At 42.8% G+C, this 24,678-nt stretch overlaps 1 protein-coding gene across 3 annotated transcripts; it reads right to left on the bottom strand.

Moving 5' to 3' along the window:
• Positions 1-411: 411 nt before the first annotated feature.
• Positions 412-24,678, bottom strand: CCNG2 (cyclin G2). Of its 3 annotated transcripts, none has more exons than XM_074396322.1 (8): positions 24,377-24,678; positions 23,266-23,403; positions 22,432-22,569; positions 20,391-20,641; positions 19,806-19,884; positions 19,626-19,724; positions 16,576-16,781; positions 412-660 (listed from the first exon to the last, which is right to left on the bottom strand). In XM_074396322.1, exons 2-8 carry the CDS (start codon positions 23,401-23,403, stop codon positions 642-644), a joined length of 930 nt encoding a protein of 309 aa, XP_074252423.1. In that variant the 5' UTR covers positions 24,377-24,678; the 3' UTR covers positions 412-641. The 3 variants fall into 3 exon arrangements, with proteins under 3 accessions (XP_074252423.1, XP_003923979.1, XP_074252422.1); XM_003923930.4 differs by lacking the exon at positions 412-660 and adding an exon at positions 14,001-15,234; XM_074396321.1 differs by lacking the exons at positions 412-660; positions 24,377-24,678 and adding exons at positions 14,001-15,234; positions 23,487-24,336.

The raw sequence follows: 24,678 nt of genomic DNA, 5'->3' as shown, positions 1-24,678 counted from the left end.
CATAAAGAACAAAACTGGGGCCGAGCGCAGTGGCTTAACCTGTAATCTCAGCACTTTGGAAGGCCAAGGTGGGCAAATCACCTGAGATCAGGAATTTGAAGACCAGCCTGACCAACATGGTGAAACTCCATCTTTACTAAAAATACAAAAATTAGCTGGGCTTGGTGGTGCCTGCCTGCAATCCCAACTGCTCTAGAGACTGAGGCATGAGAATCACTTGAACCTGGGAGGTGGAGGTTGCAGTGAGCTGAGATGGGGCCACTGCACTCCAGCCTGGGCAACAGAGCCCGAGTCAATTAAAAAGAAAAGAACAAAAGAACGAAATTAACTCCAGATCAGTTAAGTTACTTGCCTAGGTCAGATAGCTGTGGACAAATCTGGGACTAAAACCCAAGAGCCCTCTTCCTGCCCAGGCTCTTTCCAACAGCTGTCCTACACAGAACTCGCCTGGACTCTGGACTCACCGGCTCCCACAGCTAATTCTCCTTCCATGTTTTCATCCTCATTGTGTTCTCTTTCTTCTCATGTCAGCCGCAGCTTCCTTTCTTTCCTTCTTCCTTCTCTCGCCGCAGGATTTTTTGCATTCCTGTCAGTCCTGTGTTGCTCCCTCTATGCAGAGTCTGTGTTTTCTCTCTGTGTTACTAGTTACTAGTAGCAAAACTAAAAGAAGAAAACCAGTATGCATGTCTATCTTTGTTTCTTCTACATTCAGTGCTTAAAAAAATAAATAAATAAAAGCTTGATATCTATGAAAATTCTGATCTTTAAAATTACAATTCTACAAATACACTATCAAATCTACTGGAAAAATAATACCACCCAATTCCCAATACCAAATACTTAATACTAAAGCACTTCTGGTATAGCAGAGTCATTTTTTGAATGATTGCATTAGGAGCTCTCAGGATCAAGAAAAGATATAAAGTTTTATACAGGAATTATAGTCTCATGTAAGTAATCAAATCAGAATTTAAAGGATGATATTAACTCTCTGTAGAAGCAATAGAAACGGCTGGGCGTGGTGGCTCACGCCTGTAATCCCAGCACTTTGGGAGGCCAAGGCGGGTGGATCACTAGGTCAAGAGATCGAGACCATCCTGGTCAACATGGTGAAACCCCGTCTCTACTAAAAATACAAAAAATTAGCTGGGCATGGTGGCGCGTGCCTGTTAATCCCAGCTACTCAGGAGGCTGAGGCAGGAGAATTGCCTGAACCCAGGAGGCAGAGGTTGCGGTGAGTTGAGATCGCGCCATTGCACTCCAGCCTGGGTAACAAGAGCAAAACTGCATCTCAAATAAAGAAAAAAAAAAAAAGAAAGAAGCAGCAATAGAAACAAATGACTGAGAGAGTGAAAAACAAGCAACAAAAACACCACCACCTCATGACCTTAACTGGGAAGCTGTTTGGGGACAAGTAATGCACTGTATTTTATCAGGTCTGGAAGAGACAATGCTCAGAGTTAAACCCACTGTTCTGTGGCCATGCTGCCCCCCAAGCGTGGACGAACCATTCAATTTCCCATGTATTCTGCCAACAGAAAAAGCATGTTTTTGACGGCAGGCATTAATACTCCAGATCCAAGGAAGGAAAATCCTCAGTATAAATTAACTACTTGGTATCCCCATTCTCTTTCACTAACAGGCTGTTCCACTCCATGTGATAGACTCTAGCTCTGGGCTGACAAAGCTGAGGTTCTGACTTTGAAATCTGGTGACCCCACAAAGGTGCTGTTACCATGAGCTCTGCCTCATGTCCAGCCAGCCTCCCTTTTGAGCATTTTAGGTCTCTCTCTAGCTTCTTCAAGTTGATAAAATGATGCATATCTATTGAGCACAATTGCAGGCCTTGAATACAGTAGGTTACTTGCTCTCTAAGATCAGACAATCTTGTTGGCTTCAACAAACCAGGAGTATGGGTATTAAAGATTTTAATATGTGGATAACTAGGTCTGCCTCTCTGTGCCATCTTTTTCATGTTTTTCTAACAGCATCAAGAAAGGGAAGAAAAGCAGTGTTGAGAGCCTGCTGGGGCTGGCCCCGGGTGAGCAAACGCAGTTCTCTCTGTGTGCCTCAGACAAAGGAGAAGCGCCTCTTGTGGGTTCATTTCATTCTTGCTTGAGCAGCCCTGTGTGTGGTCTCAGAACTCAGGGTCCTGGAAACTGCTTAAAGGAGTCAAATCATTCAACCCCAAAGAGGGCTCTTGCCCTAAGTCCAGACAACAGCTGTGAAGCAGCTGCACCATTGTGCTCTAAAGCTGCTTAGTGTGCGATGCAAAGGAAAAAAGAACTAGCCCTTGGAAGCTATGTGAGAATTACAACCCCCTGCAACAACAGCTGGCGGGTAACATATACCATGAAGACATTTGTGGCATTAGAATGGATACATAAAAGATGAGAATTTGAACAGTATTTTAAGGGTTTTTTTCCCCATGAAAGTTAATGCACTCAAATCTTTTTAATGTAAGAAAATTAATAAGAAAAAAATGGAAAGAGAACTACAGCAGCTGGTACAACACAAACACGAAGGCAGGTAAAATATGACTCTGTGCCATCTTCACGTTTTTTCCGTGCTCCAATGCCCCACCCAAAAATAGCATGAAATGTTTCCCTGGAGCAACCAAAGATGAATGCCTGCTCCCCGAGCCAGGCTCCAAGTTCAGGCACAGCACCACTTCTTAGAGCTGGCAGCTTTACTAGCCTTTGATGATTACTTTGTGGGACACATCAACCTTGCTCCTCTTTCATGTGCAAGACAAGGCAAGAGCTGAGGCCAGGCAGGTATAGCTGCAGGCAGGGCTTTCTCCAATGCTGTGCAGAAGGGCTTCTGCCTGCCCAGGCCTGCGGGGAGCCATTGCAGTCGCTTGCCGCCCACATCCTATGGAAAGGAGTCCCCATGTTCTGGTGGCTTTGGATGTGCGTTGCCCAGTGGTGGGCGAGCTAGAACCTGGGACCGAAAAGAAGTCAGGCACTGGGTACTTTCTGAGCCCAGCTTTCGGGGTCTGTGCTTTTTCCTCCCATCCCTGTTTGTGACACCTTCCTCTAAACTCTTTAAAAACCAAATTGACCCCATTTGCTTTTCTGACCCTCCTCCCCTTTCCCCATCAAAATTATCTGTCACGGAAGTAAGGAAACTATCACTGACACACATTATTGATGGGAATATAAATCCATATCCCCTTTCAGGGGTGCAGGTTAACATGGTATAAATTTTAAATGTACATTCTCTTGGACCCAAGATTTTCACATCTAGAAATGCATCCTAAAGAAATTATTACCCAGGTAGGCAAAAATATATGTGCAAGAATGTTTACTGCTGCTTTGATTTAAAATACTGAACAACTGTCAATAACATAGGCTCCATCAGAAAAGGATCAGTTAAATAAATTATCACAGAAGCATCCATTGAAACACTTTTTTTTTTTTTTTTTGAGACGGAGTTTCGCTCTGGTTACCCAGGCTGGAGTGCAATGGCGCGATCTCGGCTCACCGCTACCTCCGCCTCCTGGGTTCAGGCAATTCTCCTGCCTCAGCCTCCTGAGTAGCTGGGATTACAGGCACGCGCCACCATGCCCAGCTACTTTTTTGTATTTTTAGTAGAGACGGGGTTTCACCATGTTGACCGGGATGGTCTCGATCTCTCGACCTCGTGATCCCCCCGCCTCGGCCTCCCAAAGTACTGGGATTACAGGCGTGAGCCACCGCGCCCGGCCCCTGAAACACTCTTTAGTCTTTAAAAATAAGGAAGTAGGTTTATATCTATTGACACTGATGTATGTCCCTAAAACATTGTTAAATGAGGAAAGTGGGTTATACAAGCCTACTTAGAGTAGGATCCCTCTTACATATTTTTTTGTTTATGTGTTTGTACTTGTGTAAAAAGAATGAAATTATAAATGTCATTCTGATGACAATAGCATCTCTGAGGAATAGCAGTAGAGACATTATCTACTTGCTCTATATTGCTTACATTTTTACAAAGGAGATATATTAACAGAAAAATATTTTGATGTATCTTTTTAAAACCTTCTCTAAGAACAATATATGCAAAGCCTTCACATTGATAACTACTTGCATTTGCAAAGAGCTTTGCAGTTTTATTTTCCTCATTAACTTATTCAGTCTTCACAGTCCTGTGAGGTAAGGAAGATAGATCTTAGTATTTATTGTCAAAGATAAACAAACATCCGTTAACTCAGTGAAACCAGATTTTATTCAGTAACTGCTGAGAGTAAGAGAAGGACTACAGCTTGATTCTGATTTTTGCACAGGTGACTGGGCATTTTAAAGGGGAAGATGGAGAAGGAGAAAAGAGGAGCCAGTGGGACTCCGGTGAAGCCTTACAAAGGGTTGGTGGGAGGGGGTCACCATGATTAGGCCAGCTGCATCTCCTAGCTGGCAATTAACACCAGCTGGGAGCCAGGGCCCAATCCTTCCTGATAATTACATCTCAAAGGAATGGCTTTCAGATTCTTGAGAGACTCTCCTGACTTGCCGGAGATACATATACATCTCAAAGAGACAAAGAAAGGATTCACAATTGTAAGCCCTGCTTGATAAATGCTCTAGGTAAGGAGGCTGGAACAAAAAGCAAATTCTTTTCACAGCCCTGAGCTTTTCCAGACAAGAACTTAAAACGAGGCTCGGTTGTCCCAGGGGCGCAACTTTATAAGGGCTGCAGAAGCCATGTTAAGGTTTGGTCAAGTCTGTTAGTGCAGAGGTTTGAAGGAAGTGTTTGTGCTGAAAGTTTTTGGCGTTCTCAGTATCCTTTTTTCAGGCTAAAAAACTAGTTCTCAGCTGGGTGCAGTGGCTCATGACTGTAATGCCAGCACTTTGAGAGGCCAAGGCAGGTAGATCACCTGAGGTCAGAAGTTTGAGACCAGCCTGGCCAACATGGTGAAACCTCATCTCTACCAAAAATACGAAAATAAGCCAGGCATGGTGGTGTGCATCTGTGGTCCCAGCTATTCTGGAGGCTGAGGCAGGAGAATTGCTTGAACCCAGGAGACAGAGGTTGCAGTAAGCCGAGATCACACCATTGCACTCCACTCCGGGCAACAGAGCAAGACTCCATCTCAAAAACAAACAAACAAACAAACAAACAAACAAAAAACTAGTTCCCAGAGAATTTACATGGTGTGTCAGCTGAGATCTGACACACGGCTCTCCCTTCCAGAAACATCTTACCATTCCACCGCCAGGAGGGCAGCAGCTCCCAGCCTCCAGCTGAAGCATCATCAAACCCCATCTTAGCTTTTGAGCCAAAGCCAAGCTCTTCCTGGGTAGCCCTCAGCCTACAAACTCTAGCACCGAGTGCTAGGAAGTATGCAGTCAGGCCATTTCTGCCCAGCATGGGGCTCTTCTAGTGGGCAACTTCTGCTCCAAAGTCCTGGGTTAGTTGTGCCTTTGTCAGATCTGCAATACAGTTTCAGGATCTCCTTGTCCAACTGTTATATATAAATTTTCGGTGCCGCAAAAGAAGTAGGACTTGAATATAAATTTCATCAGCAAGGCAATTTACTTCTATAAAGAATGCAGCTCACAGATAGAAAAATGGCGAGCGCACACCTGGACAAGGCGGGGGAAGGGGTTCTTATTCCTGATGCAAGTATCCCATACTGCTGTGTTATTCCCCATTGGCTAGGGTTAGATCGCACAGTCTAGGCTAATTCCGATTGGCTATTTTAAAGGGAGCAGGGGTATGCGAGCCAGAGTGGCGGGGTAGGTAGTTTGGCGAGAAGGAAGGTTATGGGACAGGACAGAGCAGGTAGCCAGGGGTGACATCGGTCAAAGCAGGTGACTGGAGCAGTTGACTAGGGCAGGTGACTGAGATGAGTCAGGACAGAGCAGGGGACCACAGAACAGATGTGAACTACTGATTGGAACTGGTAGGAAGGTTTTTTACTGAAACTACAAGGAAGTGAAACTTTAAAATGGAGAATTAAAGAATAAGAGAGCTGAACATACTGACATACTGATTCTTTGAAGAGAAACTTGGAGTTCACTGTATCTAACGCAACCCTCTTGCCTCCATCTTTCCCTTTTATGAGCATCCCTCCAAGAAACCTCGATACTCCTGGCCTCATCTCAGTATCTGCTTCATGGGGTACCTGAGCTAAAACGTGGCTTGCCCAAAACTACATTCATCGCTAACAGATGCTCAAACCAGTTTCTGAATCCCATTAAAATGTAAGCCCTGTTAGAGATGCTTGTATTTTAACCACACTCAAAGTGTTAGCTAAAATTCTAAAAGTGGGAATGGCAGAATGAGCTGAAGGGTAACAAGGATGTGAGGGGAACTGGGGAGAAGCCAGAGCCCTTAGGGCCTCCTTCTGGAATGACCGGAATCATACTACATGGCCTTTTACCTTCATTCATAAGATTAGGAACACAAGCAGAGGCAAGGCCAGAATGCTAACACAGCACTGTAGACAAATTTCTATTCCTGAATTTCTTACATTACATGGTAATTGATATGTCTGCCTCTCTCATCAGATCATGAGTTTCTTGAGGGTAAGAGCTGTGCTTTAATTCCTTTTGCCATTCCCGGTGCCTAGGACATGAGTCTGTCCATCATACTAGTTCAGTAATAGTTGAATAAATAATTGAGTCTTAGCAGAAAGAGAGTAGAGACAAAAATGGGATGATAATTGTTATAGTCAGTATTTACTGAGAGCATATCAGCCACTGTACAAATGCTTTATCATGTATCATCATATTTAAATACACAGTAACCCCAAGAGGCAGTGCAGCAGGTGGTGGTGTCCAGAAGCAGACTCTGAAACAAAGTTTAGGATACACGATATTTTTGTGTTTATTAGGAAATACTTAGGATCAATACCCACAAAAAGAGTAAAGAAGTGAGGTTGGGCCAAGTGCGGTGATTCATGCATCTAATCCCAGCACATTGGGCGGCTGAGGTCAGAGGATCACTTGAGCACAGGAATTCAAGACCAGCCTAGGCAAGATAGAGAGACCTCATTCCTACAAAAAAATTTAAAAATTCGCAGGCCTAGTGGCACATGCCTATGGTCCCCGCACTCAGAAGACTGGGGTGAGAGGATATTTGAGCCTGTGAGGTCAAGGATACAGTTAGCCGTGATCATACCACTGCACTCAGTCACCAGATGACAGAGTGAGACCCTGTCTCAAAAAAAAAAAAAAAAAAAAAAAAAGTGAGATTGGACGGATTCATTTAGGTTGTCCTGTGTGGGCACCAAAGTGACCAGGACTTTATACATCCTCCCACTCAGTCACTAGATGTGAGCCCTCCTCGGGTGAGTCCATACTCTGCCACTGAGACAGTCCCCAAAGGAGCTGTCCACAGAAGGCTGCCTGCCAAGGGCATTCCCAGCAGCTGGGGCATCCACAGTACACTTCTGGGTCCCTCACAAGTAGCCGTTATTAGCTCCTTTATGCAGATGAAGAAACTGAGGTACGAACACTTTAGTTAACACATCACCAAGTCAAACAGTGAGTGGCCAAACCAGGACTCAAACCCTGGTTGTCTGATGCCCATGCCCATCACTACATCTTACTCTCAATAGATACAGGTAATTGTAGCAACGGGCTATGGCCTCCCACAAGCCCTGTTAAAGATCTGAAATCCTAACTTTGGAGAGTATAAATTTGTCCTCACATATGTGTTTACCTTTACAAACTATGACTCACTGCAGCCAAGAATGGAAAAAAAATTGTCAGGTATGTGATCCACGTAGAAAAATGTTAGCACACATTTTTACCCAGCATTATGCTGGGCATCAAAGAATATAAAGGAAGGAGAATGTATGGTCTCTTCTCACGAGAAGCTCAGAGCTTAGACAAGGGGATAAGCCACAGACATGAGAAATATTTATTGCACGAATCTCAGAGCAGTAAATGTGTGAGATGATTGCTACGTTGAATAATAGTAAAACAGCAAAGGACAAGCATGCCTTTAACAAAACAGTTGTCTGGGGTTGCAAGTTCCACCCCCATTAACAGAGAATGACTGTGAGTATTGGAACCCAGAATAATGATCCAGCAAAAACTGTCACCACAGTGTAAAAGAACTAGACATACAGGGGCTGGGAAGACCCAAAGGCTTGAGTACCCAGAGGTCCAGGGCAAATTACAGTCTCCAGCCCTCGAGGAATACCTGTCTTCTCTTCCACTATACTGACTTAGATTTTTACTTGTCTGTTCTATTTTGGCTTCTGAGAAAAGATATTTTAACTCTAAAGCTTAGCCACTTTTCCTTTCTATGAGTGAGCGCACTTAAGCATTGAACAAAAGAATACTGTGATTTATTTTACTGCTATTATGTGAATTTTCTTCATAAGAATTTTTATTATTTAATTCATTCAATAATTGTTTGGTAGTATCATCATCTTTTGGGTAATAGCTTAGCATTGTGGTTAGCAGGATAGTGTTTGGCAGAGAGATTTGGTTTTTTTTTGTTCTTTTTTTTTTGAGACGGAGTTTCGCTCTTGTTGCCCAGGCTGGAGTGCAATGGCGCGATCTCGGCTCACCGCAACCTCCGCCTCCTGGGTTCAGGCAATTCTCCTGCTTCAGCCTCCTGAGTAGCTGGGATTACAGGCACGTGCCACCATGCCCAGCTAATTTTTTTTTAGTATTTTTAGTAGAGACGGGGTTTCACCATGTTGACCAGGTTGGTCTCGATCTCTCGACCTTGTGATCCACCCGCCTCGGCCTCCCAAAGTGCTGGGATTACAGGCTTGAGCCACCGTGCCCGGCGAGATTTGGTTTTAATTAGGACCCTGCTACTTGTTAGAGACCTGTGTCAAGGTACTTATCTTCTCTAATCCTTAGTTTCTTCATATGTGAAATGGGACTAACAGTTCCTGACTAATATCAGTGTGGTGAGTATTAAATCATTCATGTAAGGTACCTGAAACATATTAAGTGGCCAGCAAAGTTACTTGTTACCAGTAATAGCAGCAGCAGCATGAGGAGTATGGGCCAGAAAATGTGCTGGGTGCTAGGCATTCAACGAAGAACAAAAGAGACAAAAGGCCCCATCCCAGAGCAAACTGGTAAGGTTAGAGGGTAAGTAGAACAGACAAGCAAGATATTAATTTCTAAGATAAGAAAAAATGTAGGGTTTTATGGAAACATGTAATACTGACAAGGAGAGGAAAGTCAAGAGAGTTCCCAAAAGATTTCTTGGAAGAAGAAATCATCACAACCTTTAAATAGTTTATTTATTTATTTGGTGGTGTGGTTTTCTGAGATGGAGTTGCACTCCGTCACCCAGGCTGGAGTGCAGTGGTGCCACCTTGGCTCACTGCAACCTCCTCCTCCTGGGTTCATGTGATTCTCCCGCCTCAGCCTCCCGAGTAGCTGGGATTACAGGCATGTGCCACCACACCCAGCTAATTTTTGTATTTTTTTGTAGAGACAGGGTTTCGCCATGTTGGCCAGGCTGGTCTCAAACTCCTGATCTCAGGTGATCCACCCACCTTTGCCTCCTAAAGTGCTAAGATTACAGGTGTGAGCCACCACGCCTGTAACATCAGCCTGAACATTTTATTATTTGCCATGAATTTTTAGGTTCTGCTACTAGACTGTAAGTTCTTTGAGAGCAGGGATAGGGTTTGCTGTGTTTGGCATTCCATAGCAACATAGTGTGGTGTCTGACACACAACGCATTCAAATATCTGATGAGTGAATGAGTAAGTCAATGAAAGGATTCCTAGGGTAATACATAGGTTTGCCAGATGAGGGTGACAAGGTGTTCTAGCCAGAGGAAACAGCATCAAGACACTGAAGTGAGCAAAAGCATGGTGAGTGGGGGTGTTATCAAACCAAACTGGGGTCCACCCACCCGGCCCAGTAAGACCAGATAGCCACATCAAGGTTCGCAGCAGCAGAAAGGAAAGCATTTATTTGCAGGGCACCAAGAAAGAAGATCGGGCAGCTAACACTTAAACCGCAATTTCCCAGATGGCTTATAGGTAAGGGTTTTAAAAGGCAGAAAGCCAAAGGTTACAGGCAAACTCAGAAATCAATACATAGAGACCATACACTGGTTTGACCTAAAAAGGCAAGGCATCTCGAAGTGGGGGTGGATTTAAAGATTTTCAAATGTGCAATTGGGTAAGGAGATGGAGTTTTGTCTAAAAATTTGATATCTACAGAAAAAAAAAAACCATGTTATCTCAGCTGGGCATGGTGGCTAACGCCTGTAATCCCAGCACTTTGGGAGGGTGAGGCTGGTGGATCACAAGGTCAGGAGTTCAAGATCAGCCTGACCAACATGGTGAAACCCCATATCTACTACAAATACAAAAATGAGTTGGGCGTGATGGCACATGCTTGTCATCCCAGCTATTCGGGAGGCTGAGACAGGAGAGTCACTTGAACCCAGGAGGCGGAGGTTGCAGTGAACCAAGATTGTGCCACTGCACTCCAGCCTGGGCGACAGAGTGAGATTGTCTCAAAAAAAAAAAAAGTAATCTCTGGCTCATGGGCATGACCTCCTCCAGGATCATCAGGAAGAAACTTAGAACAAAGAACGGTGATCAGAGTTCAATCCCCAGCTCCCCTTCACCTAAGGTCTTTGTACCAGTGCATCCATTTGCTAGGGGTTCAGGTTTCTGGAAAACAATTCAAGGATATATAGTAAGATGTTATCTATAGTTTCTATAGGGAAACCAAACAGCTCATGATTCTAACTTCCTTGGCTATTGTTTTAAGCCACTATCCCTTGCTTGTCACATTTCTTTTACTTCTCAGGGCTAGCCAGATTTCTGTAATTTCTCTTGGAAGAACTCAAGATTTTATTTCCATGTTTGGGGATAGGGGACAGGTCCCTAAGAGGGGTCTCTGACTCATCTCTCATCTCAGGAGAGATGTGGATATGGATGCCATGAAGCAAGGCTGAAAAGGGGGCCGGGAATAAATCAAGTTGGGTCTCATAAGCCACAGTACGGAGTTTGAACTTGATGCGAAGGAGTCGTGACAGCCATCAAGGATTTTAATTAGAGGAAGCATATAACCAGTGTGTGTGTTTTAAAGTTCACTCTTTATTCTGTTAATACACTAACAATTCAAATCAATTTTAAGAAAAATAGAAACTACAGATAGGCATACCTTTTGAAAAAATCAGCTGTAATCTCACCAGAGATAATCACCATTTGACCATAAATAGCAAGCCTTCTGTCTCACTTATCTATTGCTTTTAACAACCCTCCCCCAAAACCTAGTGGCTTAAAACAATAATTTGTTATTTCTCATGAGTCTGTGGGTTGAATGGGATAAACTGAGTGGTACCTCTATTTTCTGTGGTGTAGCTGAGGATACACCCACATTCAGCTGGGAGCTTAACTAAGGCTGGAACATCCAAGATAATCTCTCATCCTCAAAAGTCTCTCTCCCCATGGCCTCTCATCTTTCAGTAATCCAGCTGAGCTTCTTTGCAGCATGGCGGCTGGCTTTCAAGAAGGATAAAAGGAAAGCTGGCAGTCTCTTAAAGCCTAGGCTTGGACATATACTGAATATCTCCTGCTGCACTTCAGTAGGCAGAGACATTCACAAGGCCAGGCAAAACTCAAGAAAAACAGACTCCACTTGTTGGTGGGAAGAGCAGCATGTAGGCACAGGGATGGGAAGACTTACTGGCCACCATACTGGGAAATTACCACACAATGTGATTCGCTAAACACAAATAAGTTGTTGACCATTTCTGGTAATAAACAATGAGGAAAACTGAATTCCAGTAACAAATGCAAAGTACCTTGTCCTTGTCCATATATGAATCTAATGGGTTGTTTAAATAAGCCGACAATTTGCATGTGTGATGAGGGAGGTGGGAGGTAGCGGGAACACCATATTGGAACCCAGTGTTGAAATGAAAGAAATTGTAAAAAAGAAAAAGGCAGACTCTAGACAAAGAAAATGGTTAAAATGTTCATGAGGAGTGTTCTGCAGCCAATGCCTCTATAGTTAACCTGAGTACATATTAATTATGAGTGTAACAGGTAATTAAAACATGCCATTTGTCTAATCACACTTCCTGGGAGGAGGAAACAGCAGACCCAGGACCTAGGCACAATACTTCAGCATGCACAACAGCAAAGTGCGAACACCACATCCTAGGAAATGACAGGATCAAAACCTGAAATGTCTTATCTGTTGCCAAGTCAAGGGGGGTAAGGATGAGGCCAAAATGGTAGCTTTCTCCTCACCCTCTGCTCTGAAAAGGGCAGGGGCTTGAGTCTCAATTTTATTCGTCAGGGGAAAGCTACCTGGCTGAATGGGGTGCAGGAAGGCGTAACCAGGCTCCTGGACTTGTCTGTGAGCCTCCTAATAATAGCCAAAGAGAAAGGATAGTGCTTCTCAATTTTCACCTGTCTTCCTCATCCACACTTCACTGCCTTAGTTCAGTCCTGACTGGTCTCCTTGTTACTTCTCTATATTGCTCCAGTTCATGTTCTGTATGGCTATCAGAGTTCTCTTTCTTAATACACATTTTTGAAGGTCTAGGAAATGGCAAGAAAAAAAGGCCAGAGACAGGTGCAGTATTCAGATTAGACAGAGACATGTATGTTATGATACAGATTTTTTTTCTGGTTGTTAGTGACCTACTGAACAATTTTCAGGAGAGATTGTTAAAACTTTATTTTAAAAGGATATGCAGGCAGCAAGCAGAGACCAGGAGTAAGCCTGAAGCTGAGAGATCACAAATATATTACAGTACCTCTGCTGATAAAGAGTACAGGTCTAAACCATGACGCAGAGAGAGAGTGGACAGAGTAGAGATACAACAGTGTAAATGAAATCATACAAATGATAGAGGCTGGTGACCTCCATAAACAGGCAAAGGAGATGAGCATATCACCTAAGTTTCTAACATGAATAGACGGAATTATTTGCTGAGAAAGACATAAAGAAACAGCAGGTTTGGAAGTAATCAGAAACATCCAAGTGGCATGGCCTGCTGTGAATAAACAGGTTGCAAGCTTGGTAGAGAGGTCTAGACTAAATATACTGAAAACCGGAGGGGGAAGAGATGAAGTCACGAAGGTACCTAACCAGAAAGAACATCCAGTAAGAAAAGCCATACAACCCTGCAGGAACTGAAGTGTGTCTTGAGATTTGGTAAGCCACAAATCAAAATCTCAACAAATCAAAATCTGAAAGCAGAATATATTGCCCACTATTTACTATTATTTAGTGAGAGAGGAAAGGTCATCCTCAAGTAGAGTTTCTCCACCAGGAGGGTAGGAAAACATACCCCTACCTCCAGAGAAGAGGTGTTACATGAAAACCATATTCAGTATACCTGACTTTCTAACCAACCAGAGAGAACAAAGGTCTAAAAATCAAACTAGATGGATGGGGAACCTATTGAGGGGGAGAAAAAAATGGACCACCATTTGCAAAACAACCTGATACTTTGAGGTCCACAAGAGCCAGAAGCTGGAGGGACCCTATCACAGCCAATACCTCATAATTATTAACCAAACAACTTTCTGATTAAAACTTGGTTTGTCTCCTGAAAGATGGTTCTAATCTGCCAAACTGAGCATTCTGGTCTACTTAATACCTGTTGCCTCTCACTGTAAATTAATAAGCATTCCGGTAATATACCAGACTCTGAGAACATACTTAATGAGACCATCCCAGAACGAGGTCAATTCTCAAATAACAGATTCTCTTTCGTATCTCCAAGGGAAAGGGCCAAGCCTAGAGAACTTCTGCTAGCCAGTTAGAAGGCTCACTCTGGAATCACTGCAGCTTCACCTAAAGTCTTCTCATTAAAATACATCAAGCACTTTTACCAACAGATTAAAAATTAAGCTGTGATCCCAAACAAGGAGAATTCATTAATAATTTTATTTTGAATTATAATCTATTATCACTTCAAAAAGAGCCACTTCAGAAAACATCCAATGGATGTTGACTTACCAGTAAAATTATAAGTCATCAACGTATAATTTATACTACAGAATACATAATAAATTATATTTACATGCAATGACTAGACTATCACACACCAGGTAAAAAAATACAGTATTTTATGTACATTTTTAAAGATTTACATGTTCATATACAATTTATAAAGTTAAAAATTCTCTGTACAAAATCTTACATGTACAGAGTTTATATAAGCCCCATTCTTATGGCTGTATCACCACAGATTTGCTTAAAACTTTAACACTACAAACACTCAGGTTCTTTTTACTTCATATTCAATCTTGGCACCCATATAGCAATACATTATTTTGAAATGTAAATTACTAAAGAAATAAAATGTAATCATGCAGACTTTTTTTTAGTATAAGAAAATCAGATAAAAGGTACTACCAGATCAACATTTATCAATTCCATACTGAGTTTTCAATCTACTGCACTGTTTTCATACAAGTACATGCAAAACTAGCAGATTATGGATTTTCAAAGTAATGTTAAAATAATACTATAGTTTGACAATACTTGGGCAATAGGAATGCAACTAACAGCCCTAGCCTCATTATTTCTGCTAATTTCTCAATTAGGACATTACATAATATTAAAAAAAAAAATCACAGAAATAGCAATATTATAATTCCAAATTTGTAAGATCTGCATCACATCAAATACACACTGATCATTTAAAAAACAACGCAACAACAAAAATGTGTTTGACATTTAAGAGCATATTCACCCTTCTGAGAAGTGGGGAGGGGAAAATCTATGGAAAACCATTAAAGGATTATCCACCGTCCCTGCTAAGGAAGCACTTGCATGCTTCCACTCTGCATAAATAAAGACATCTAAAGGCTTCATAAAATGTTTAGGATAAGCTACACTAGTTATCTTTAAAAATCTTGAAAAGTAACAAATTGAAGTATCAGCACCTTCCTCCTCCCCAAAAGTAGCTAAAGAGCAACGAGAAAAATAAAGTGCCAATGTCTAAAGTACTGTTAATGGTTTAAGAGGCACTACCCCAATTGATGGCTTAGGATAAATACGAAAATAGGCCAGATCTTATCTGAGTAACAAAGAGAAGGTAGGTATTCCAGTATATGTAATTCCTGACTAGATGGGGGCTAAACCAGAAAACTACCTATTCCCCCATTTATTGCTTTGAAACCTATCCATATAAACTGACACAGAACAATCAGATTTCTAAGATGGAAAGCACAGTGTCTGTGCCACTTTGAAGCTGAAAAAGAAGGTGCACTCTTGATCACTGGGAGGAGAGCTGCTGAGACTCTCCTCTCCACAACTCATATCTTCACAAGAGTCCTCACTAAAGAGAAAAAGAGACAAAAACGAGGATACCATTACTTAAAACATACTGAAATTGTTTCATAGGCAAAATAAAGCTGCATATGAGTATCTCTAGTGAGGATTTTTATACTCAAAATTTATGCTTTACAGAGAAAATCTGTAAGGACTTCCTAAATGAAGTCTATAGTAATCTCATTAGAAAATATAGATTTTTTTTGGCTGGGTGCGGGGGCTCATCCCTGTAATCCCAGCACTTTGGGAGGCCAAAGTGTGCAGATCGCTTAATCCCAGGAGTTTGAGACCAGCCTGGGCAACACGGCAAAATCCCATCTCTACAAAAAATATTAATACAAAAATTAGCCGGGCATGGTGGCACATACCAAAAAGAAAAGAAAATAAAGAAAATATAGATTTTTTAAAAGAAGTTTAAACAACTTAGTATTTGCCAAACTATTATTCTTATATCAATTAATAACTCTTATCGGCAACTAACTGTAGAATTCTAAGTATTTTAAATCCAGTAATGAAGACTAAAGACAACATATCTCCTAGTACATGGTCTATTTAGATGTCTTTCTTGCATCAGTGATTTCTTACATCACTGACAACTCTCCAATATCAAAGTAAATTAACAAGCTATGAAAATAAAACTTCTGACCCTTTATTTCTATAGCATAAAACAAATTTGGTAAAATTATTCCCTTTACAAACAAAATAATCAAATTCTAAATAAGATGACACCATTTGACAAACCTTTGAGAGCATCTATAGAAGTCTTCCCCATTAGTGGTAGATTCCCTTTATTTTCCAGGCACCTTCCCCTCAATCTCTTCCCCACAGCATGATATTAGGAATTCATGCTAACATTAAAAAACCCAGAATTCTTTTTCAGTTTTGGTTTGGGTTTTTTTTGTTTTTGTTTTTGTTTTTTTTTTAGCTGTATTTCAAGAGCCAGGGAGGTAAGAGAAAGATGTTTAAAAAGGTTTTAAAAGGGAAAAGAGGCCAAGTACAGTGACTCACACTTGTAATCTCAGCACTGTGGGAGGCTGAGGCAGGAGGATCACTTGAGCCTAGGAGTGTGTAAGACCAGCCCTGGGCAACACTGGAAGACCCCATCTCTACTCAAAAAAATATAAAAAAGAAAAAACTCAAAAAATAAAAAGGGAGAGGACCTCATAAATCATTACACATTTTAACAAAACTCTTTCTGGTTAATTTGCTTACGTGAAGAGTAGGGGCTTTAATTCTTAGCTCTTAGTGTAAGGGCTTTCTCTGATGTCTTATACTATTCCACAGTTCTGAGTATAAACTCACTAATACTTAGTCTCGGGAAGTTTAATTATTCAAGGAGCCCGCCTACCTTTCACTTTCATCAAAACAACCCCCCTCAGGTATTGTTGGCAGCTCAGGAACACTATAGTAGCTGTTGTGGAGGTTCTGGGCTGTGCGCCTTGAAACAATCCAAACCAACTTCTTAAGATCAGGTTTGCAACATTCAGGAGAAGAATATTCCACTAGGCATTTAGAAACTAACTCCCTCCAGTAAAAGAACTCGGTGTCATTAATCTGAAAAAGAAAAAATGTATTTTTATGAAGAGGTTACAGCAGTGTCTCCCAAACCTTGCTGCACCTTGGAATCTAGATGAGATATGAAAATATGGGTCGGTGGGTGCATGGGTGCGTGGGTGGGTGGGTGGGTGGATGGATGGATGGATGAATGGATGCCTGGCTCCCACCACTCTCCTCCACCCCCGGTATTCTGATTTAATTGACAAGGGGTGCAACATGGGCATCAAGAGTTTTCTAGGTTCCCCAAGGATTATAATGTGCAGCCGAACTTTCAAAATTTGGGAAGCAGTGGTTTAGCGGAGGAGCACCCTAAATATAAAATGATATAGGATTCAATACACAGAAAGCTTTGCCTATTCTAAGAAAACACAGGGGCTGGGAGCGGTGGCTCACGCCTATAATCCCAGTACTTGGGAGGCCGAGGCAGGCGGATCAGGAGGTCAAGAGATCGAGACCATCCTGGCAAACACAGTGAAACCCATCTCTACTAAAATATAAAATATTAGCTGGGCGTGGTGGTGCGCGTCTGTAGTTCCAGCTACTTGGAGGGCTGAGGCAAGAGAATTGCCAGGAGGCAGAGGTTGCAGTGAGCTGAGATCGCGCCACTGCACTCCAGCGTGTCGACAGAGCAAGACCCTATCTCCAAAAAAAAAAAAAAAAACCACAGACCTAAAAACACTCTGTTTGGTAATAAATAAAGTACAATCCTAACAGTCACAATGCAAAGGAATTTAACATTCCTTTTGTTACAGAAACCAATTTAGATTTCTGTAACAAGGCATTGTTTGGATTGCTGGCAATACACACTTATAACACCAGATGAAAACTAAAGAAGTTAGCAATATGAGAAAAGAGGAATTTCCAAAAAATGACATAGTTCTTCCACCACTGGGGAGTGCTCCAGTTTATTTCTTTTTTGTTTTTCTTTTCATGTATTTTTCCTTCCTCCTTCAGAATGCCTTCAGTTTATTTCAATGAATCAATTTTCAATGAAGATGTTTCCAGCTATCACTATCAATAAAAAGTTCCGATAGAAACTAATAAAATCATGATTAAAACAAAATCAAAAAGTTATCTGTTACAAACAAAATGCTTCACATTGCATGTACTTTCACCAGAAAACAGAAGATATTATTTTTTCTTGGCCTCCTGTTTTCACCTATATCTAGCTACATCTTAACTCACTCATAATCTGGTTTCTACTACTTTCTTCTAACTGCTCTACTGACATCCTCTGACACATCCAATGACTTTCAACTTTCATTATACTGGATCTCTTATAAAAAGTCAATGCTCTTGACCACCTCCTTCTTAAAAACCTCTTTCCAGTCTGACAGTGCTCTTACTTGCGGTGATGATGTACCTTTCTTAGCCTGGCTCCTAATGTTGGAGGAAAAAGTCAATGCTGAAAACCCCAGAGCTTCAACTGACCCCTACAAAAAGGATTCCACAAGCTTCTTATGGTTTCAACTACTGTTTCTTCATGAGAAAATTCCAAATTTCAATCTCCAACTACAGTTTTCTTATTCCATAATGCCAAACACATATTAGACACCTACCTACCTGTGTACAAAAGTATCTAAAATCATACTTCTCTCATCACAAATTAACTTATCCCAAATTTCATGCAAATTATACTAATATTGTCTCCACTATTAGGTACAAAGACTCCTTGCCTCATTTCCATGCCTGGCTTCCAAAACCACTGTTTGAGTTAGACAGCCTTACTCCTGCTTGTGACTATCACCTAGACACTGTACCTGCAAGTCTACCCTAAAATGACTTTTAAATCTGTCTAGTCCACCAGTTTCTTGGCCATAATCCTTTGCTGTCCAAACTTTTACTGTCAAAGACTCTTTTGCTCCAAATAGGCTCCCAGTTACAATGCTTCTCCTGGTCTGCCCTATTGTTTTGCTTAAAAAAACCCCAAGTAGGCTAGGCACGGTGGCTCATGCCTGTAATCCCAGCAATTTGGGAGGCTGAGGTGAGTGGGATCGCTTGAGGTCAGGAGGTCAAGACCAGCCTGTCTAACATGGCAAAACTCCACCTATACCAAAAATTTAAAAATTAGCCAGGTACAGTGGTGTGCGCCTGTAGTCCCAGCTACTCTGGAGGCTGACACAGGAGAATCACTTGAACCCGGGAGGCTGAGGTTACAGTGAGCTGAGATCGTGCCACTGCACTCCAGCTTGGGCAACAAAGCAAGACTCTGTCTCAAAAAAAACAAAACACCAAAGTACTCTCTATATTCACTATTACCCGGCACCAAGACACAATAACAAATGACAGAACACACCATTTCATGTTAAGTTCCTTATTTTCCCAACTAGACTAAGAGTTTGAGAAAAAGGACTGTGCTTTTGTTTTACACCTCTTTGTGACTGTTTACTGAGCTGGCCCTAAAGGATTTGAAAAGACATTGGGGTTTAAAACAACATTGCTGGTGTTATCTGATGCTGCTGCTAATGAGATGACAGTTCAGCCCTACAGTTGTGATGAGATCCCATTCTATTCCATTAGTGTTTGTTCTGAGTCTACTTCCTAGTATGCATTTTAACAATGCATATGTGGCAATGTAACAGCTACGCTACCACATGGCATGATTACTACAGAAAGGGCACCTGTATGCAGAAAGAAGCTGGGCTAAGTGACCAAGTTCCCTTCTGGATTAGTATTGTCTGGGTCAAAGCTGCATTTTGAGAACTTTAACATTAGAGATACAAGAAAAAATGAATGTAAAGTTAAGAGTCCCATAAAGTATTATTTAATGTTTAAGTCACCATAGAAAAAAATGAAACATTAGGAAAGAAATTTGCTTTAAAAAATAAGGCCCATAATTACCTTGGTATGTTTTTTAACTAGCAAGAGAATTTCCAGTAATTCAACAGATTTCAAGGTTTCTACTTCCAAATTGAGAAGGCACAAAGCTAATACAGACGGCTGTAAGAAAAAATATACATATTTTTTAAAAATTCAAAATAGAAACTGTGAGATAGACATGTAGGCAGGGAACTGACTTACTTTTGCTTTTGAAAAGATGAGTCTGCAGTTGCAAGCTTTCAGCTGAGCTTCTAGTTTATCAAGGCTCAGTATTTCTTTCCTATATAACGCAAAGAACAAAGATTTATTAAACTTCCAAAGATTTAAATGATTTTAAATTATTTTAAAGATTTGCCATGGCTGGGCGCAGTGGCTCATGCCTGTAATCCCAACACTTTGGGAGGCTCAGTCGGGCAGATCACCTGAGGTCAGGAGTTCAAGACCAGACTGACCAACATAGAGAAACCCTGTCTCTACTAAAAACACAAAATGAGCCAAGTTTGGTGGCACATGTTAATCCCAGCTATTCGGGAGGCTGAGGCAGTGGAATTGCTTAAACCCAGTAGGCAGAGGTTGCAGTGAGCCAAGATCGTGCCATTGCACTCCAGCCTGAGCAGTAAGAGTGAAACTCTATCTCAAAACAAACAAACAAAAAAGATTTGCCACTGAAAGTCCAAGTTGAAAGTCTGAAGAAGGTAAAAATACAAATTTAATTGGCATTCCAATTATTTACTGTTAGCTATAGCAATACTCAAAAGTACAAAATTTATCTTTAATCCCACTGACCTTTCTGAAGTATGATAAAGTATAATAGCATGGTATAAGTGCAAAAAGTTTAAGGCAGTAGTAGCTTCCAATTCATAGTGCAATTTTTCTGAAATTATTTTTTCCATCCGTTTTATGTCAGAAGCAGTACATTTACATTGACTAATCCGGATCACATCATGAGTGGATGGAATATTGCAGTCTTCTTCAACTATTCTAGCAGCCAGCAAAAAAGAACAGACTCCAATGCAAGACAAATGTTTAGGTTTCACCTGAGAAAGAACAAGAGGCTTCTTTTAACAATTGTCACTTTGACTTAGCAAAGCAGACACTTAGAATACTGTAATGATGCTCCTATTCTTAAGACAGAACACAATCAAGCAGCTTCTATTGTATGTACTGGCCCTTTACTCACAATTATATACATTTTCACATTTTAGACCTTCTCAACCTCCCCCACAAAAAAAAAAAAAAAAAGCAGCCGGGAATGGTGACTCATGCCTGTAATCCCAGCACTTTGGGAGGCTGAGGTGAGAGGACTGCTTGAGGCCAAGAGTTTGAGAACACACTGACCAACATAGCAAGGCTCCATCTCTAATTTAAAAAAAAAAAAAGGCTTTTTGAACCTTTAAATTACGTAAATTCAAATGCAAGTACAAAAACATCCATGCAGGTTGCAGGTTCAAAACCCAGAGTTCTAGCACTAAAGTATAATTTGTCTTTCAGACTTAGGAAATTCATAATATAATCTCCCACAAAAATAAAGCTTTTTAACACCAAAAAAAAATGTACTGGAATACTAAAGTATTTCATACACATCTTTTTACATAAAAATCTTTAAGAATCATTCCATACTTCAACGTAATTTTGCCCAAGATAAATATGTCAGTTGTAAAGAGTGGAACATATGTAAAAGCTGCCATGGACAGATGGCTGCCCTTTTCTTTTCAATGCCCTGAAAACTGACCCGGCAGCTGACAGCAATCCTACTGGCAGAAGATTCACCACATTTTTCTAGCCATTGCTGGTGACTCTTAATAAAACTGTGGCTCCCTGCTTTGAAGAGACTTACAGAGAAGGCAGCCAGTCATACTTAATCAATTGTTATACTTCATTTGTCATGTTTCAGTATTTTTAAAATCTAGGCTTCAAGAGAAGCATGATAACAGATGAAAATCTTGTTTTGAGGACTGTATAAATATACGGCAAATACCTAAAAAACAGTAGTCTCCCTTTTGTCACGTCTTCAAAGAGAAAGTACTTAAGAGGTACAGAGAAAGCTAACATACAACAATTAAACTTGCAGTCTTATTCCGGCACTAATGATCATAATTATTTTTATCATAATTTTTTTTTTTTTTTTGAGACGGAGTTTCGCTCGTTACCCAGGCTGGAGTACAATGGCGCGATTTCGGCTCACTGCAACCTACTCCTACTGGGTTCAGGCAATTCTCCTGCCTCAGCCTCCTGAGTAGCTGGGATTATGGGCACACGCCACCATGCCCAGCTAATTTTTTTGTATTTTTAGTAGAGATGGGGTTTCACCATGTTCACCAGGATGGTCTTGATCTCTTGACCTCATGATCCACCTGCCTCAGCCTCCCAAAGTGCTGGGATTACAGGCTTGAGCCACCGCACCCGGCCTTATCATAATTTTTTTTTTTTTTTTGAGACGGAGTTTCGCTCTTGTTACCCAGGCTGGAGTGCAATGGCGCGATCTCGGCTCACCGCGACCTCCGCCTCCTGGGTTCAGGCAATTCTCCTGCCTCAGCCTCCTGAGTAGCTGGGATTACAGGCACGCGCCACCATGCCCAGCTAATTTTTTGTATTTTTAGTAGAGACGGGGTTTCACCATGTTGACCTGGATGGTCTCGATCTCTTGACCTCATGATCCACCCGCCTCGGCCTCCCAAAGTGCTGGGATTACAGGCTTGAGCCACCGCGCCCGGCAATCATAAATTTTTATGTACAGTGGACATTACACCCACTTAACAAATATTTCTTGAACCCTGTGTGCTAGGCATAGAAAAAGAAAGACATATTTATAAATATGACGAAATACCTTCATAAGGGCCAAGAATCTGTCCAAAATATTGACAGCCAGGACAAAAGTTTCAGTGCAAGATCCAAAAAAGTTGGCTAAACTCCTTAAATCTTCAACTTTGGCATTTCTCAATCCTGGACACAAAGTGTTATCATTCTGCAATAAAAACCAAGAACCAAGGTTTACGATTTTCTTAGAACCAGATGAAAAACACATATAATCCAAAGAATAAATTTTTTTCCCAAGAATAAGGTAAATTTTTTTTCCTCAATCTTCAAGAATATGGGTGGAAAGCGTGGTATTACTTAATTAAAGCCTATACACTTTATCATCTGTAAGATGTAAATCACTGCTTCTTAAAAATACACATCATAAAAGAGCTTCAGCAGTTCAATATAAGGTCAACTGTTGCAAGGTTTCAGAAGGTTATAGGAAATACAATTCAATTCCCTTGGAATGCAGAAAAAGAGTTCTTTTGTTTGCTTTTGTTTTTCCGAAGTCATTTAAGATCCTACTATAAATACATATTTCACAGGCAAAGGGTGTTTCCAAAATGAACTGCTCAATTCACCGGAGTCTCCCATCCTGAAGCTGCAGGCTGGAGTGGAGGGAGTGGGGGAAAGCGGGGAGGGTGCCACATTTAAAAAAAAAAAAACACTTCTCTAAAGTATTACTTTCATTCTTGCTAAGAAAAAGCATGACCCTATAATAAGGTTTATCTTGGTACTCCAGAAAGAACTTTGATCTTAAGAAATTTTGCAGGCTTTAGTCATGATTCAACGGGGAAGGAGGGTTGTTATCTCCTCCAGCCCCATCAGCTGCTTGAGCAAGTTATCTTTTCTGCCAACTTACCTCCGGGGTAGCCTCAATCAAACTCAGTCCTTTTTCTCGAGGTTGGAATCTCTGTTCTTGTTCCAGGTAGAGGTTCAACAATCCGAGGAGCTGGACCCCTTCACGATCTGCCAAGTGTTCTGCCCCCAAATCCTTCATCTGCAGCAAAGACACCACATAGAGAATGTAACCTAGGGGTAAGAGGGGTGGAGAAGCGGGATAGAAAGGGCTGAGGCCAGTACCTCCAGCGAGGGTATCCCCAGTACACCCCGACGAGGAGCAGGTGAGGGGACTGGTCACGTCCGCCAGAGCCCCAGGGCAATCCCCACCACCGCCAGGGAGGTGTGGCAGGAGGAGGAGCCGTGGTCAGGTCCGCCGGCCAGCGCTGGGTCAGACCCGCCAGCCCTGGCCCCTCGGCGATTCATAAACAGGAAACCGTCCGCGGGCGGTGGAGTCCCCACGGTGGGACGGTGGGACTGCAGCGTGGCCAGCGACTGCAGCGGGTCCCGGGGATGGGGCGTTGCACAATAGGGGGGAGGGGAGGGAAAGTCTCGCGACTGAACAAAGAAGCGGAAGGAGGAGACTCCCGAGCCCCGCCCGCCCGGGGCGTCCAGCTGCAGAAGCCCCTCTTGTAGAGACCAGCCCCCGGCTTTTCCCATTCGCTGCGGCAGCGCGGATTCCAGACGTACCAGTGGCGGACACCCCTGTCCCAGAGAGCCGTGAGGTGGCGCGGCACACCCGGCTGCGGTCGGGGGGCAGAAGTCCAGCCCGCCCGGCGCCCCGACACCACCCGTCCACCCACTGATGCCGGAGCCCCCCAGCTCTGCGGGGCTCCGGAGCTGTCAACCCGAGAAGCACCACCCCAACGAGCCCCCGTGACTACACGAGCGGGGGCGGGGGGCACCGAGGCGGAGACTGCCCTTAGCCTCATCGCCCCCTCCGTTCACCCCACTAGCGCATCTGTCCATTGTGGACGCCAGTTCCCCACAGGGCTGGGGCTGAGGGCAGCCCTGGTCGCTCTAGCGGATGAGGGGTAGTCAGCACCGAGGCTCTCTGATACCATCCTCCCCGCAGCCGGCAGTCCCCACCACGAACAAAGAAACTCACGGCGCCCCCGGGCGGGCCCACTCACCGTGCCGGAGACGCGCCTCCACCCGCCCGCGGCCACGCAGTCCGCAGGGGACAGGGCGCGGCGGGGGCGTCCGAGCCTGTCTTGCAGGTCGGGGACCCACCTCCTCAGCGGCGCCCCCGGCCCGGCATCCGACCTTTCCTCCCAGCCACCGCCGCCGCGGCCTCACAACTCCCGCTCCATGCCGCCCCCCGCGCGCCCACCCTCCGCCGGGCGCAGCGCCGGCCGCCGGAGACCAGCCCTCCACCACACCTCCGCCGCCTCAGCGGAGGCCCCCGCGAGCCTCTTGTTTTTGTTAAGAGTTT

This window comes from Saimiri boliviensis, chromosome 3, assembly GCF_048565385.1.
Source record: "Saimiri boliviensis isolate mSaiBol1 chromosome 3, mSaiBol1.pri, whole genome shotgun sequence".
NCBI classification, from domain to species: Eukaryota; Metazoa; Chordata; class Mammalia; order Primates; family Cebidae; genus Saimiri; species Saimiri boliviensis.
Note: the sequence above shows the minus strand (reverse complement) of the source record. Positions and strands in the feature narration are given on the sequence as shown.

Excerpts from the sequence above, each read along its gene's own strand:
- CCNG2 (XM_003923930.4), bottom strand. The coding sequence starts at position 23,403 with ATGAAGGATTTGGGGGCAGAACACTTGGCAGATCGTGAAGGGGTCCAG. Across the intron at positions 19,725-19,805 it reads TCATCTTTTCAAAAGCAAAA|CCGTCTGTATTAGCTTTGTG; the intron begins GTAAGTCAGTTC and ends TTTTTCTTACAG. Across the intron at positions 15,235-16,575 it reads TGTTTTGATGAAAGTGAAAG|TGAGGACTCTTGTGAAGATA; the intron begins GTAGGCGGGCTC and ends TTTTCTCTTTAG.